The sequence below is a fragment of the Mus pahari genome, chromosome 23, assembly GCF_900095145.1.
Source record: "Mus pahari chromosome 23, PAHARI_EIJ_v1.1, whole genome shotgun sequence".
NCBI classification, from domain to species: Eukaryota; Metazoa; Chordata; class Mammalia; order Rodentia; family Muridae; genus Mus; species Mus pahari.
Window position 1 is genome coordinate 37,728,049 of NC_034612.1, and position 17,021 is coordinate 37,745,069.

Below are 17,021 nucleotides of genomic sequence, written 5' to 3' on the forward strand. Positions count from 1 at the left end.
AAAAAAAAAAAAAAAAAAAGAACCTCGTTCCTCATTTCTTTAACTCGTACAGTCGTCTCCCTAGTCAGCTGACACTCGAGGAGAGTAAGATAATGACTTGGGAGCACTTTGTAAAAACCCAAAGTCTGGGCACAGGGACACTATTTCCAAACAGTTCCTTAGGGGTGAGCTTGGGAGAGCTGGTCAGAGCCAATTCTCCCTTGCTTCACATGGCCTCCTTCCTATTGCTTGAGAACAGAGCTCCAGGCCAGCAGGCCACACCACAATCGGGTTATTCACCTACTTAGACTCCGCTAGTGGGGATGGTGATACACATACACAAAAGGAAAAAAAAGATTTCTTCTGAAAAATGGAGGTAAACCTGGACCCATTTCCAGATTCCAAAAATGGTCAATAGTTTTAAAAGCTAGACTTAGGACTGGGACCGTATCTCAGTGGCAGAGACTTTGTCTAGGATGCATGAGCTCCTGGGTTTGATGCCCAGCACTATAAAGGAGGGAAGGTCTAAAGAGAAACAAACTATTTTGAGAAATGAGGTGTGGTGGAGCACACTTGTAATCCAAGCATGTCGGGGGGCGGAGCTAGGGGGACCAAGAGTTCAAGGTCATCTTTAACATAGGACATTTGAAAAGGTCCTGGGCAACTTGAGATATTCTCAAAAAATAATGAATAGTTTTGAAGGTGATGGTGTTGCCAAAAGCCATTCAGTTTGGGGTCAGTCCCCATCCTTTCTCTACGTCTCCTAAGCATCCCCTCATTCCAGGCCAGCCTGTATGTCCCACTTTTAGTAGTCCTTCCAGCACCATCCTTGAGTTTAGGGCTACAAGCTCCTCATTGTCATTCTGGAACATTCACTGGAGGGCTTTAAAAAACCACAGCCACTGGTGGTGAACTGACTTCTCCTTAATGCCTTCCCATGGCTTGCTACTGGTGATGTATCTATATTTGAGCAAAGAATTTGGGCCAACATTTTACAAAGAGCTTTGAAGATGAAAAGCGCTGTTGTCTGTTGTTATTATTATCCTCCGTACACAAAGCTATAAAGAGACCTTTAAACCTTAAAGGGGACAATAGTCCAAAATTAGACATCGTATCAATGCTTCCCTAGATCTCGCTTTGCTTGTTTTTCTGATTTCTCTGGCTTTGGCCGCATTATAAAGCATATCGTCTGAAGAAATGCCAAAGTATTCATGGGAAACCTGGAAGCAGGGGGTTTATGGCGGCCTATGAAGCGTGGCGCACGGGGAGCAAGGAGGAGAGCGGAGATGGCTCTCAGAAAATAAAAAGGAGCCCGTGTGAGTGCAGACATGGCAGTGCGTGCAGCAGTGCCGGCAGTGCGCTTTGCAGCTTTACAGCACGCTGCTGCTCACTGGGGCTAACCTAGCAGTGAGGTGTCTGAGCAGCACCCCTCCCTCGGCATCTTGGTACATACTGGACATCTTCCAGGTGAGACTAACCTGTTTGCTATTGCCATGCACATAGTTGAGAGGAGAATGGAGGGCTGGCTGTACACAGGCTGCTTGCTGCAGCCGGTCCTTACTGGCCAGAGCCCCTCTCCATCCCTGCGCTCTCATCCTGGTGGTTGGCACCCAGGGATCTCAGTCACATCACTGAGGTCATGTGCAGAGTCTCTATTTACTTTGGTGATTTAAAACCTCCTGTGGAAATGGCTCACAGGTTTCCTGATGGAAGATTTTGTTTATCTTTGCCAAGAACCATCAGGCATCTCAAAATAAAACGCATTTAGTGACACTGGGAAATGAGAGAGACAAGGTTTCATCTTCCAGTTTCTCTCCCAGGGATGGCTCACACACCCACAGTCACAGTGGGGAACACACACACACACACACACACACACACACACACACACACTGCATCAAACAAACAAACAAACAAACAAAAAAACCAGGTCCATCCTGCAAGCCTGTTTCTGGACTGGACACAGTTTCTAAAGCCATCAGACAGTTCTTAGGACTGTCTGTTTCTCGATGTAACCCCTTCAGCATTTGCTTTTGATCCTTAGAAGACTATAGACAAATAAAATATCTTTAATGGTTTAATAAACCCAGAGGGATTCTCTCCTGAATTCTCTCCCCTCCTCCGCCCCAAACCCTGAGTATAAAAATGGACCTAAGGAGAGTTGTTCTCCACGGGACTGGAGAGATGGCTCAGTGGTTAAGAACACTGGTTGCTCTTCTAGAGGACCGGGGTTCAATTCCCAGCATGCACATGGCAGCTCACAACCGTCTGCAACTCCAGTTCCAGGGAATCTTACACCCTCAAACACATACGTATAGGCAAGACACTGATGCACTTAAAATAGGAGTTGTTCTCAGCTCAGCCATCACCCTCCTCACTACGTAACACTCATCTGTATAGGATGAGACTCACCACAGTCTCCTAAGGGGTCCGTGAGAAAAGCCAGCCTCGCTTTCAGGAGACGGAGCCAATCCCCTGTGGGGAAAGCATGCCCTGGTGGAACCAGGCACCTGTGGGGCAGGCATTTCCACCTGACTGGGAAGGCCCCAAAGAGACTGAAAAGGGTGAGCAGTCTTATTTGGAACACTAACATTTCACTTCCGCGGAACACTGGCGGGAGTAGTCCCTGAAAGCGCATGAATGGTTACTAGAGATCTCTGATGCGTTCCCAGGTACTAGCTACAACTGAGCAGCAGAAGTAGGAGGACATGCTGTCAGGGATGCTGATGGCCATAGCTAACTGCTTCTCTCCACCAAGGAAGGGAAATTACAGCGTTCTGAGAACCGATAAACATCAAATAGATCTTTACAGAATCCAAAGTTTAGACACACTTTAGGGGACGGGGCGGGAGGGGGGAGAGTCCCCAAGATTTAACTCAGTGTCTCTTACATGATACCAGGGGGCTCTACCACTGAGCTACATGTTATGTCTGCTCCTACACAGCAGCAGCTTTTTAAGTATTACTGGGAAGGGGCTGGAGAGGTGGCTCAGTGGTTAAAAGCACTTGTTGCTTTTGCGGAGGACCCAGATTTGGTTTTCCAGAACCCACAACATGGCTCACAACTACCTGTAACTCCAGTCCTAGGGCATCTAAAGCCCTCTCCTGGCCTTTGGTGGACACTAGGCACGTGTGTGGTATATGTACATGCATGTCAGCCAAACACTCACAAACACAATATAAAATAAATAATAGTACCCTGGGCCAAGTATAAGCCCCCCCTACATATCTTCTTATATTCTACAACATACTCTACTCATAAGATATATTTATTATCTACCTATCTATCTATCTATCTATCTATCTATCTATCTATCTATCTATCTATCTATCCATCTATTCATCTATTCTTATTTTCCCTAGAAAATAAGCATGTAATGTATAAGGGTCCTAAAAGTGCTTAACCTTGTATGTCCTAAGAATAAATCTTAGGCTGGATGTGATGGGGCACACCTTTAATCCCAGCACTTGGGAGGGGGAGACAGGCCAGCCTAGTTTATATATGAGTTCCTGGACAACCAAGGATTTAAAATCAGACCCTTTCTTAAATGAATACAAATAAAATTTTTAAAAATTGGAGCAAAAATCTGATATGAAAAATATAATAATTAGCTAAAAGCCAATAGTGATTATAAGCGATTCAATCTACCATCCATCTCAACTTAAACTTTCCAGCACTGGGTGAAGAGAGTCATGGGGCAGAAGCAAATCCTAAATGACAAGGCTGAGGTGATGAGCTGCTTTTAGGAACTAAGATTAAAGTTTCTGTGTGCTTCGAGAAGCACTGTGAGCTTCCAGTAGGCATTTCCTTCCCCAAATTTAGCATGTCCTCTCCCAGAACATGCTCAGACCCAAGCCAGAAGGGCCCTGCCGGTCTGTCTTGGTTGGACCCTTAGAATGTGAAACATCGATGGGCCAATGGTGTGTGCCCACCCTGTGCCTGTGTCACGCTGCTCTAGATAATGCCCAAGATTCCCAGAGAAGACAGATGGCTCCTAAGACTGCTGCTAGACTTCTCTTCCTCTGCCAGAGGGCTGGCAGGCATCCCTAGTCAATATAAGGAGTGGCTGAGGAGCTGGGGAAGGAAGGGTCCGGGAGCAGATGTGGGCATGGCACCCACTCACAGGGATGGAGTGAGAGGCAGGCAGGTACTATTGCTGTCTGCTCAGCAGCCCTGAGAGGCCCCAGGACTCTAAGCCTAGCATGGCCTTGAGGTCCTGATGTAGGTACAGTTGTCCACAAGAAGTTGGAACATCTGTAAAGGTTTGTGGGATGGTTTTGGATGAGTCTCGGGGGCTAAAGAGTTTGTGGGAGCTTGCTGGTGCTTTCCTTTAGCTCTGAACATATAGAGGAAGCCCAGCCTCTTTATCTGTTCAAGCCCCTTCCTCCCCCACCCCCCACCCCCCACCCCTGACAACCCCACAGCTCGGTACCCTCCAGTTCTCTCTCCCTCTCAGAGGCTTAGAGCTTTTGGAGGGACAGCTTTGGAGTACTGATCAGTGGTCTGTGTGGCTGAAGGCCTGAATTTTATTTCATTTATTTTTAAATTGATTAAAATTTGAGCAGGGGTGGTGTGAGTGTGAGTGTGTGTGTGTGTGTGTGTGTGTGTGTGTGTGTTGTTTTATTTCTCTGTTGAATACAGGGCTGTGGGCATAGCTTAGTGGTAAAGCATCTGCATCAGGTCTAGAGTTCAATCAACAGGAAAATTACCCCCTAAATGTTCACTACATATTAAAAATATAATATAGTATTTTAGATATACTGGCTTAAACAAAATGTTATTCTTTCTTTCTTCCTTTTTGTGTTTTATTTTTATTTATTTATTTTGTTGTTGTTTGGTTTTATTTTGTTTTGTTTTGTTTTGTTTTAAGACAAGGTTTCTCATTTTAGCCCTGGCTGTCCTGGAATCCCCTCTGTGGACCAGGCTGGCCTAAGACTCATATATCCTGCCTGCCTCTGTCTCCCAAGTGCTGGGATTAAAGGCATTCACCACCAATACTTAGCGATATTTTGTTCCTACTTCAGAACTGTCATGTTGCTACTGTTATAGATCGCAAAATGTTTCCCCTATGAAAGGGTGGAGCGACCTCCGCAGAGGGTGCAGGTTGAGAGCTGCGGGTTTACTCCAAAGTGCCTGAATTCACTCCTAGACGAATTTTAGCAAAATCTTTGTGAGCATCCTTCCCCAGCAAAGGCAGATATAAGAGGAGCACTGTCTTCTGCCCTTGTAAGGTGAGACAGTGAGGACCAGTCCTTGCTCAAGGGGGCTTTGCTGTGTTGTTCTCCCCTCTCCAGAGAATACAGGGCACCGTCCAGGTCCGACCTGTGACAGTGACCTTCAGGACATCTCCGCGGCCCAGACTCTTTAGGGTTTGGCTCCCTGGCTGCAAGCTCCCATCATCGGACAACGCAAACGCCTCATGAACTCAGGGCTGCCTATTTCTTTCTGGAGACTTCTAGGCAATGTCGGCAGCCTGCTCCGTGCAGCTCGAAGTTTCCAGAGGGCTGGCAGACTGCCCAGGTTTCCTCAGAAACTGGGGAGGCGTGGAGCCAGGCAATTGTTTTTAGACTTTGAGCAACTTATTTCCTTCCTGGACCCACCGAGGGACATAAGGAGCGCCACTTGAGTACCTTGCAGGTTTAAAGATTTGTAGAGGCCATTGGGGTTTAAAGTTAAAAATTCTTAAATGCTCAAAAAAAAAAAAAAAAAAAAAAAAAAAAAAAAAAAAAGCGCCTATTAATTACGCAGAACAAAGCCCACTTTCAGGTTTTGACAGGAGAGTCTGAGTCTCCCAAAGGGCTAAATTACTTCAACTATGGATTTCTAAGTAAAACAAACAAACAAAAAACCCCACAACCTCCTCCCCCAAACCAAAAATCAAGCAAACAAAAAACCCCGTCTAATATCATAGGGGTTGGAAGTGACCTATGTACCAGACCCAGAGGTAGGTCCTGAGGGGGGTCCAAGAGCGAGGATATAAGATCCCAAATTTAGAACCCAGTCTGGGAAAGAGATACAGACACAATTGAGAGAATTCCGGGAAGTGGCTCTTTAGAGAAGCTAAAGATGTTGTGGAATTCTATCCGAGAGCAAGGATGGAGGTACTCACAGCTTGACAAGTCTATGTTTTAAAAAAAGGGGAAAAAAAAAATCACCAAGGGCGTTAAAAGCAAAGAGGGTTGAAGAGAGACTGAGGTCATCCAACTTCCCTGTAGGTGGAGTCCGGATAGCTTACCTGTGATGTAAAATTTTATGTTTCTTTCCACGGTCCCTATTTTATTGAAGGCCCGGCAGCTGTAGATTCCAGGGGTCCTCGAGTCAGCCACCACCAATGTGCTAACCGTCTGCAAAAGAGACAAAGTTCAGCTGGGGCAGAGATCAATAGGAACGGTCCTGAGCGAGCAGCTGAGGGCCGAAGTGATTCAGCGGTTCCATTCACGTAGAGGGTATGGCAGGGGTGGTAGCCACCAGCAAGCTCTCTGCTTTGGAGCCCCACTACGAATAGAAAAATAACAGGAAGACAGGTCCTCAGGAGACCGGAGCCCATGACATCCGACATACGAGGGTTTCGGGGCTTATCTCGGTCTGCGGCCACAACAATCACAGACCTGAAGCCGGGGTGCGGAACTGCACGTCCCACCCCATCAGTCTACATCTGTGAGAGGAACAGGTGAGGCCCAGGCCTTTCCTGGTGTGGGTGCCGTGGGAGCATGGGTGCCGGCTGGTCACAGGAGGCGTCTATGGTAGGCATGAGATCCAAGCAAGGAGAGAAGAGAAGGTGGCGAAGCCATTTCTCATTTGTGTTCGCGGGATCTGGCTCGAATCCCCCAGTGGTCTTGAAAGGGACGGGAAGCTGAAAAGCTAAGATAGTGTGCGTGTGTATGTGTTTATAAATTATGTATTCTCAGGACTTTAATTCTTTGTATACAAAATAAAGATATAAACTGACATTTTAGAACTGACTTAGCATGATTGTCCCCAGACGGTTGGTCAAGTTGATATGAACCTGGAAGTACTTTTCAAACTAAATAATGTCTACTCTAATCATAAGGTGAAAATTTAGACAGCTAAATGACTTCCATTGTTTCCTTTAAAAGAAGAAATTAGAAATATGGAACACACTGCTGAGCAGTCTTCCATCGAAAGCCACCGTACCATGCATAGGTAGTGCGGGGAAATTAAAGGTACTTTTTTAATACTTCAAATTAGAGACAAATACACAAAACTTGATCCAGTTCCTCGGAGATTGTAATCTGTCCTAGGACACAAATAACTAGGCATGGTCTATGAGACTGGGGTACTGTTCTCAGGGTGGTAGGTGAGTTGTGTGTCCTGGCATAAGATAAAGGCAGTACTATGGGATGTCGGGTGCTTTCCTGAATGAGCATTCCTGAGGCACTGGTCTTGGGAAAGGGAACTAACATTCTCTGATGGGTGAAGGAATATTAAGTAGGCACTTTATGTGTGGTCTCTCAACTCCTCTAAGAAATCGAGACGTTTCTGTTTTTAATCTAGAGATTAAACAGACTAAAAGCTAAGGCTGGAGAGGCGGCTCAGCGGTTAAGAGCACCGGCTGCTCTTGCAGAGGACCTGGGTTCAGTTCCCAGTACCCATGTGGCAGCTCACAGCCATCTCTCACTCCAGTTCCAGAGGATCCAACGCCCTCTTCTGGCCTCTGTGAGCACCAGGCTCATACGTCTTGCATGTACCTCCACGCAGGCAGAACACTCACATACATAAAACACAGTAAGGAAATCCCGAAAGGAAGTCCGACAGCATCCTCAGTGTTTTTAGGCAGCGAACCCCCTTCTTCATTTCCCACCCCAAATGGTTTCTTGGTTGTTGGAAGTCTCCGCCCAGTCCCACCCACTCTTAGATCCTCTGTGTGTTATCAGACTTTGAGGTAACACAGAGGGCTGGGCTGCGTGGTAGTTCTCACCCCCTTTAGTGGATATTAGTCACGTGGCTGTAAAGGTACTGCCGGGATGTCAGTAGGGAGCATGGCAATCCCCATGGCCAATGACTTTTAAAAGTGTTTGGCCTCATTCCCTACTTAAGGTTCCAACATATGCTTTCTCTTCTTCGGGAGTTGGGGGTGTAAGTTGGGTGTGGGTGGGGTGGGTGGGGTAGGGGGGTGGCCACTGTAGAAGAGTCTGAGAGTTTAGCTCTCTCTCTCTCTCTCTCTCTCTCTCTCTCTCTCTCTCTCTCTCTCTCTCTCTCTCTCGATTGTTAACTTTAACAAAGAGTGAGAACATATAAGTTCTGACAGCTGCCTTCTCTTAATTATTATACAGCCCAGCAAGAGCCACGGAGGACGCAGAAAGCTGTGGTAAGACAAGCTTGTTGGAGACAGTGTGAGGCAAGCCACTATCTGGTGGGAGCCAGAAGGACAGATAGACGATCAAGTGCACTGTGACCCCCCCTATGTTGTCTGGGGAGTCTAAGCTCCTGTATATCAAAGCTCTTCACGGGAAATCAGAAATGAATGTCTGCACTGAGGACTTCCTGTCTGCAGCCATCTTAAGCTGAAGTTCCTTACGGGGGTCAAGTTTTTACTGTTGATCTGAAAGGACCCGTGCAGAGTCATTTAGATTCTTGGATGTATCATGGTCCAGTTTGGATCTATGGTTTAGTTAGATATGTCTGCTTAGTACCCCCGTGTCTGTTGGCTTGAGAATATTTGACATTTCAGACAGTCACCGTTTATACTGTTGTTAAAATGACTTTGATTGTGCAAAACTCAGAGCTGGGGTCTGTGGCAAGGTGAAGCCAGACTACATATGTACATTTGCCCCGTTTGAGTCCTGCACACAGTGGGCTGGAGAGATGACGCAGTGGTATATATGCATATGCTCTTGCAGAGGACCAGGGTTTGATTCCTAGTACCCACGTGGTTGCTCATAATGCTCTGTAACTTCCGCTACAGTAACTGTAGCCTCAGGAGTTCTGACACCCTCTTCTGACATCCGTGGACACTGGGCAAGCACATGATACGCAGCTATACATACATGCAAGACAATCATGCACATAAAGTAAGTCAGTAAATTAGACTTGCCCTCACTGTCTGAAATGGTTGCAGCAGCTTTGGTCTTACTGGGCCATGTCAGATTTTTCGTGTAATCTGAGACTAAAGCTGAGATGCCTGGAGGTGATATGAATCCATGTCATAAAATGAATTATGAAGAAAGAAATATAATTCAAGTACTTTTTTCTTTGCCTGAATAATGTCTTCCAATATTAGACACCTATGCACAGACGGGCATCTTCCAGAATTGAACTCACCACGGTTTCTGTTAGCGTAGAAATTATGTAGGTGAGGTGTTTATTATTTCTTTGTGGTGGGACCTTCATGCTGCCCTTGATGGTAATATGGACAGCATTATCTTAGCCTCATGAGATGTGGGCATTAAACAAATAAGGCAACTAAGATTTCTAGGGGTTAAGGGATGAACCCCAAGACTCCAGAGACCATAGACATGCCTGGGAACAGCATCTATCTTGGTGTGTAGAACTTGAGAGCTCATACTCTCAACCTCCGATTGCTTCCCCACCAAAGCACTTCACACTGAGTAGCAAAACCTATTGATATGGGCCTGTCTACCACTTGAATGGGGTTTTCCTTGAAGGTAGCTCCTTTAATCAGCAGTAGTTGGTAGCATAAACTGAACACTGTTTTCCTTCTGAGATAGAATCTCACACAAACTGAAAACTTTTCTATGTTTTCTATGTTCTGTGTAACTGCCCTGGCTGTCATGGACTTTATAGACCAGGCTGGCCTTGAACTTACAGAGATCGGCCTCCCGAGTGCTGGGATTAAAGGTGTGAGCCACCACCTTTTGTTTTTTTCTTTTCTTTTTTTTTTCCTTTTTTCTTTTTTTTTTTTAAGTGATGTGATTTGGAAGTATGATCGGTGAATGAAAAGATTCTAATTAAAGAAAAACATTTTTAAACACAGAGTGAAACGTAAAATTTGGAATCAACTTTCCTAAAAATTATTTCACCTCTGGTGTATTCTTTTTCTAGGGAATATGTTTTAAGGTTACCAAATTAAGTATCTTTTCATATAACATCAAAGATATAGGCTGTGTATAGTGGTATATGTGTTTAGTCCCAGTGACAGGAGGCAGAAGACCTCTGTGGGTTGGAGGCCAGCCTGGTCTACATATTGAAGAGGTCCAGCCAAGGCTACATAGTGAGACCCTGTCTCAAAAACAAGACAAAATCCATGGCGGGTATTTGACAAGCATAAGCCAGGTCAGGTCAGAGATAGGAGCTTAAGCAAGGCTGTGCTCAGCATCCTTTGGTTGTATTGGAAGGCATCTTCTTATGGGACAGTCAGTAAGGACGCACAAGCCACTTGTCTTAAAGGGACCATTCTGATGCTTGATGTCCACAACAAAGAGGAGAATGAAAAAGGCTGAGCAGGGTACCAAGTTATCCCCGTTATGGTTTAGAAGAGAAACTGCTGAAGATTTGAGATGTAACAGATATTTGGAGTTGTAATTGTTTATTTTATAGGACACACCGAAAGGATGTCTCAAGATGGTCTGCTTGCATTCATTCTATAATCTGTTTTCATTTTCTACAAATGAAGAGAACCGAGGACCAGCGAAGAAGGCAGAAGCAGTGAGGTAAACTACCATTAGGACACTCACAGCCATTCAGTCATAGGAGAAAGAAAGACAACCTCACTCCCACTTAAAATCCACAGTGGCCTTCTACAGAGGATGAACACAGCCGATCGCAACTTCAAAAAAGCTAAAAGCCTTTCTGTTGGTGGTTTGGCTTGGGGTAGGTGACTTCTTAGTGAGGTTTTCGGTCCAGTCTAACTCTGCATTCTTAAAGGTTCTGTTCTTGTTACGGGGTCCTTTGATATGTCCTCAAATGCTCATCAGGACTGTCACCAGAAGCCAGACATGGTGGTGCACGCCTTTGATCCCAGCACTCGGGAGGCAGAGGCAGGCGGATCTCTGAGTTTGAGGTCAGCCTGGTCTACAGAGTGAGTTGCAGGACAGCCAGGGGCTAAATAGAGAAACCCTGTCTCGGAAAAACAAAGAGCCCCCAATCCCAGAAACAAAACAAAATAAAACAAGCAAACAAACAAAAACAACAAACCAACCAAACAAAAATCTGCCATTAGCTACTGTAAGCTTGGATTTCTTCATTGTCCTTCCTTCCCATTTGCTAAGCCGGAGTAATTCCTGTCTACAATGTGGCTTCAGCCTCGTGGAATAGACTGAATGGAGGTTATATGTCATTCCGCTTAATTTCCAGGAACAAGCTTTTTTTTTTTTTTTTTTTTTTAAACCTATTTATGGAATGGAGATTTTAATCTTGGGATTAAAACAGCTTTCTTCTAAGATTTTCAGGGAGAAATAGAAGTAGGTGTGTATAAAGGTCAAGGAAGAGCTGACATGATCGCAGCAGTGGCACGCAACAACCACGTGATGGGAAAACAGAAGGTGCGAATTAGGGGGAGCCAGGGGCTTGGTGTGGGAACTGGACCACAAGCCATAGTTCCGTAATTAGGACGATCATACACGTCATGGGATTGTCTCAGGCAATTTACATATTTCCTCCTGTACCCTCAAACAAGTTCACGGAAATGTCGCTGCCACAGCACAGTAAGGCAAGTCACCACCCTCCAGCCTTACAAAAAAATCTGTTCAGGGCTCTGTGCCCTTCTCATTTCAGTCCTGTCGACTCTGAGTCTGGTGTGAACAACATGAAAAGTTAATGTTTTGTTTTTAGCCACTCCAGAGAATGGCTCACATCTCACAAAGGTGGGCCAAGGAGGAAATGGAGTTTTAGAATTCTATTTTCCTCTATGCTCTTCAACGACCTAAGGGACAACAACAACGAAAAGCCCCTGGAACCCCCAGCTGCCATGACTTCCAGCGTGAGAGCTCCCCCACCCTCACCTCTCCACAGAGGAGCACTGATGGGCAAGGCCGACTGGTGACTGAGCCATTATTGTGGGGCTTTGGTGGACTAAAGTCACAGTGCGCCAAAGAAGCAAGGGCCTACATTGTGAAGAACATTGCATGCAATTGAGAAACAGCAAAACTATGCTTGTAACTAACTGTCCGATGAAGGACAGCTTTTTCTCCCAAGCCACAAAAACATACTAATTAATGCTAAAACTAAATGCAGTAAGTTCTCCTAAAATCTCAACAAGAAATCAGCAACTTATATCCAGTATAATGGTATTAGAACTGCCTAAAGGGCCTGTATACTATGTAGATTTTTCACTTCCCTTATTGGGGAAAATTAAAAGTTTTGGAATCCAAATGATCTTGAACAACCACCCTTCGTTGCATGTGACTGCGGCCACTGGAGGACTCCATTGCAGTCTAAGTGGCTGTCAGTTTGCTAAAGTCCTAGAAGTAGAGGGACCTCTCTCCAGGTTACCTCCTCTTTACCACAGGAAGTTAGGTAGGATAAACGCCACTAGCGCCATTTCTTTGGAGGAGCTGAGAGATGTGGACATCTTTGCCCTTGGTTGGGAAGAGGAGGAGTTTGACCCTGCAGCTCCTGAACATGGGCCAGGCGGTACAAATGCCAACTGTGCACAGAAGTTCACATCGGAAATCTTTAGCTTAACTGCAGGACCACAGGACAATACATCGATTTCCAGCCTGAGTGGAAAATTGGTGAAGACTTTTTTTTTTTTTTTTAAATTTTATTTCAGACAAGTTTTTCTCTGCTCTCTCTTTTGTTTTGTTTTTAATCAGCAGGCATTATCTCTGGAGTTAGTTAACTACATGGGGCCACACCCATCAGAAATCTCACCCAGCTTCACCCCACTCAATTGTGTGGCTTCACTGGAAAACAAAGTAGAAATCCCACTTTGATCATGAACATCAATTCTCTCATTTTAAATTTCCAGCATGAATAGGACATTTGCCTGCTTGGTCAGGAAGAAGCAAAAGATGAATGGATACCAGAGACATCATCTGGGAAGTCTACTAAGACTTTGTGGCAGTACTAAGTGGTTCTCTAGCATTAGTGGACAATTTCTACCCAAATCAAACATCCGGGTTTCTAGAATTCCTTCTCATCTAACTTGTTCATTAAAGTCTTTCACTGGTGGCTGGACACCATGGAACTTTATCGCTCTTGTGTACTGTGTTAGTGGGGGAAAGGCTACAAAACACCCCAACTACTGCTGCGTCTATTAAAAACATTCCGAAATCCCTAGCAAGTGACTGTTGATATTGTATCTCGCTTAGTTGGCCAAAAAAGTGCTGAGTTTTGACTCGGGAGACATCGCTTTGAAAAATTTCCCCCCTTTTATGCGGTGTGGCGTGGGTTGCCATGTTTAAAATGGGGAAAACTACGCTGGCTTGCCAAAAAAGGAGGCTGACATTAGCATCTTCAAAAAAAAAGCTTAGATACTGAAAACTGCGGGGCTAGCATGGTGGTGCATACAGTTAATCCCAGCGCTCAGGATCTCTGTGAACACGATTCAGGCCAGCAAGGGCCAGAGTCAGACTCTATCGTAAAAGAAAAGGAAAAAGAAAAGAAAACTAATAAAAGAAAGAGAAAATGGGAGCTGGGTCAGCTGGAGTGGCGCGGTGGTTAAGCACACTTGTTCTTTCAGGACTCAGATTTGGTTCCTAGCACCTAAATAATAGCTCACAGCCATCTGTAACACCAGTTTCAGGGAATCCAGTGCCATCTTCTGGCCTCCATAGGCAGTGCACACACATGGTGTATATACACATATGCAGGCAAAACCCATGTCCATATAAAATAAAAACAAGTAAGTCTTTAAAAAGAGAAAAGAAGAGTGCAGAAATTATTTGCAGTTGCTGAATCCTATATAGAGAACAATGTATCTGCTTTTCATTCCTGAATTCAAGGACAGGGCAAAATAAATGGATATTTTAAGTATCCCTACTTGAGCAGATGGTGGCATTTTATACAGATAATCCCTTACTTCATATCAAGATGAGCATGTGCAATGTAAATGGATGTTTTAGGGGCTATTTGATTTGGTTTTTTAAAGCATTGCTATTCCCATGCCCAATGATAGCTGATTTCTTAGCAAATCCTTCACTACCTCAAAGAGGGAAAGCTTCCTGGTTTGCAGTCCACTGGGACTTTCTGATTCACGGGATACCAGCTCTTAAATACACACTAGACCTGGTTAGTTTAGGGAACCTTGATAGACGGTGTGTATTTGCACATCTAGCTTAGCCTTCACCTGGCTGGGACAGAAAAGGACAGATAATGATATTTTCTGAGATAGGAATGTTGAAATTTGATGTTAAGCTTTGGATTAGCTTTTATTTACTGGGATGCCACTTCCACGAGCAGGACCCAGGCCCAGTTGAAGGCCAGAATCACTTGGTGGTGCATGGGATCAAGCCCAGCACTTGTGTGGACTCCAGGCCCCACCCCCAAAGATGCGGCTGTAATGCTGACAGAGGATTGAATGTGTAGCTGGGATAGGGAGCCACCGATGTGCACCAGCCTGATGTTCAAGAAGAATGCGTTTCCCGGGCTGCAGGGGTAGCTTAGTGGTTATGAATGTGTGTTGTTCTTGCACAGGGCCCAAATTCAGTTCCCATTTCCAGGACCCACATGGGAGGATGAGAGAAGAGGTTCACAAGCACCTCTACCTCTGGCTTCCGGGGAGTCTGACATTCATTTCTGGACTCTAGGCGTACTGTACACACATGGCACATACACACAGACACAGACGTGTATGTATAGGGAGAGAAAGGAGGAGAAAGAGGGGGTATCTGGAGTCTGAAGAACACAGTCCAGGAAATGTAGCAACTGGAGCAATGAAGACACCCCTCAGAGATTCTCTTCCCCTCTGAATTTCAAATGTTTGGATCACGTCTGGGTCTCACAAACCCAGAACCAGGAGCCAAGAGCTCGTTTACAGGGTATCCCCAAGGCTCGTTTTATACAAACGGTACCTTATTGGTTCCTTCTATGACCGCCATGCGCTGAGTGATGCTCTCGATTCTGTTTCCTAAGTTGCTGCTGGGATCCAGGATAAAGGATTCTTCGCTCTCAACACAGAAGTCATACCTGCAAAAGAGAAGAGGTCGCAGCAATGTTGCGCAGAACAGCCAGTGACACCAAGTGAGGTGGAATCGACAGGAAACGTCGTCAAAGAGAAAACCACGGACTTTATGAGAGTCTTCTTCACCTAAGACCACCCCCCTCCTCCCTAGCAACTATAAATCACAACTGCATCTACCCAGCAGGGAGATACTCAAACCATGAGCTGCCACACACCTAAAGAAAATACTTAATTTAGGATATTTGATGCCTGGATTTCAGTTTGTTCACAGTGAATGGAAGCAACATTCAAGTGTGTGTGTGTGTGTGTGTGTGTGTGTGTGTGTGTAACTGTCCTTGCATACATGTGAATGGGGCTGTGTGTGTGTGTGTATATTATATTAATGAATAGAAACCTTGAGAAAATAATGGTATTTCACGTGTTTACAGGGTGGCTTTAAGTCAAAATATTTAGTTAGACTCCTGCCTCCTACTCAGGGCTAAGTGAGTGCCCGTGGAAACAAACATCTTGGAATAGTTTATTGTGTTTAATTAATTTCTCTCCAAGTTTGGTGCTACCACAGAAAACCCTGACTTCTTAGGCTTCACGTGTTTAATTTTCAAAGGAGAGCGCTAACAGTGTTGACCGCTAAAGTCTGTGAGTCCTCTTTTAATCTTGAAAATAACATTTATTTATTTTTAGTCTGTGTGCATGGGTGTTTCGCACGCACGTGTCTTTGCAACCCATGTGTGCATGTGCCTATGCCCGTAGAGGCCAGAAGATGGCATCAGATGCCCTGGAACTAGAGTTACGGGTGGTCGTGGGTGTTGGGAATTGAACTTGGCTCTTCTGCAAGAGCAAGAACAGCCAGTGACACCAAGTGCTCTCACAGATGAATCATTTCTCCCTGCTCCCTCTCTCCCTTTTTGAGCATTTCGTTGTCTTGTACTCTTGGCAGCTGGTCTAGAACCTTTGCAGAACAGAAAGCCCGCTGCTTGAAACTTGAACATGACTCAGGCAGAACCTGGAGATTCTCAAACAAGGAGGAATTCTAAACCCCAGTTTCTAAGTAGCCCAGAACAGTAAGGAGTTACAGGAAATAAAAGTGGGAGGGGAAAGCAGATAAGAGAGGCAGGAATAGAGAGGATAGGAGACCCTTCAGGAGCCTTGAGCTGGGGAGTAACTCCAGAATGTTAAAGGGCCCAAGCTGCTGGGTTCGGGTCTCCTCCTTCCATTGTATGTCCAGAATAGTCTCCTGTACTGTACTTGCCAGATGTGACTATGCTATCTCTCCACCCAGGTATGTGTAAGTGTGTTGTGTGCATGTGTGTATGGTGTGTGGTGTGTGCATACCTGTGTATATACATGGTGTATGTGTGGTGTGTGGGTGTGTGGTGTGTGTGTGGTATGTGTGCATGGGTATCTGTGGTGTGTGGTGTATGTGGTGTGTGTGTGTGTGTGTGTGTGTGTGTGTGTGTGTGTGTGTGTGTGATGTGTTCTTAAGGATAGAACCCTGGGTTCACATTACACAAGTGTTCAATCAGTGAGCCATGCCCCTGCCCGCCACTGCCCAGTTTTCATAGTTAGACGTAATACTTCAATGGGGATCCCTAAAGAACAGCCACATCTTCTAAATCACACACTGCTTTTATAACTAGACATTTTCAACAACTGAATTCCATACCTGGCCCGTATGCTAGATCTCTCCAAATATCTAAGTTCAATTTCCACCATCACCACCACCAAAAACACTTATAGGTAAATGAAAAGATTTAAAACAAAAACACAAACCAAAAAACAAACAAACGAACAAATAAACAAACAAAGGCGATCCTTCCTTAGGTCGTGTATGAGATTTCTGCTGTGTTTTGTCATCACCAGGCAACATTTTTGCTCTTGTTGGTTAATATAAACAAACAGAGGCAAGGGGAAAGTCAGACATTTCTCTTTTCTACTAGAAACCTTTTAAAACTAGAGTTCTAGGACGAGCATGTAAACGTCACCTCCCCCCCTCCCCCCC

At 45.1% G+C, this 17,021-nt stretch overlaps 1 protein-coding gene across 1 annotated transcript in view; it reads right to left on the bottom strand.

Moving 5' to 3' along the window:
• Flt1 (fms related tyrosine kinase 1) overlaps positions 1–17,021 on the bottom strand; it is a 169,772-nt gene that overhangs the window by 80,048 nt on the left and 72,703 nt on the right. The window contains exons 11-12 of the mRNA XM_021222701.2: positions 14,913–15,027; positions 6,215–6,323 (exon numbers count right to left, since the gene is read on the bottom strand). Coding sequence (XP_021078360.1) covers positions 6,215–6,323; positions 14,913–15,027 — 224 coding nt within the window. The remainder of the gene's footprint in view (positions 1–6,214; positions 6,324–14,912; positions 15,028–17,021) is intronic.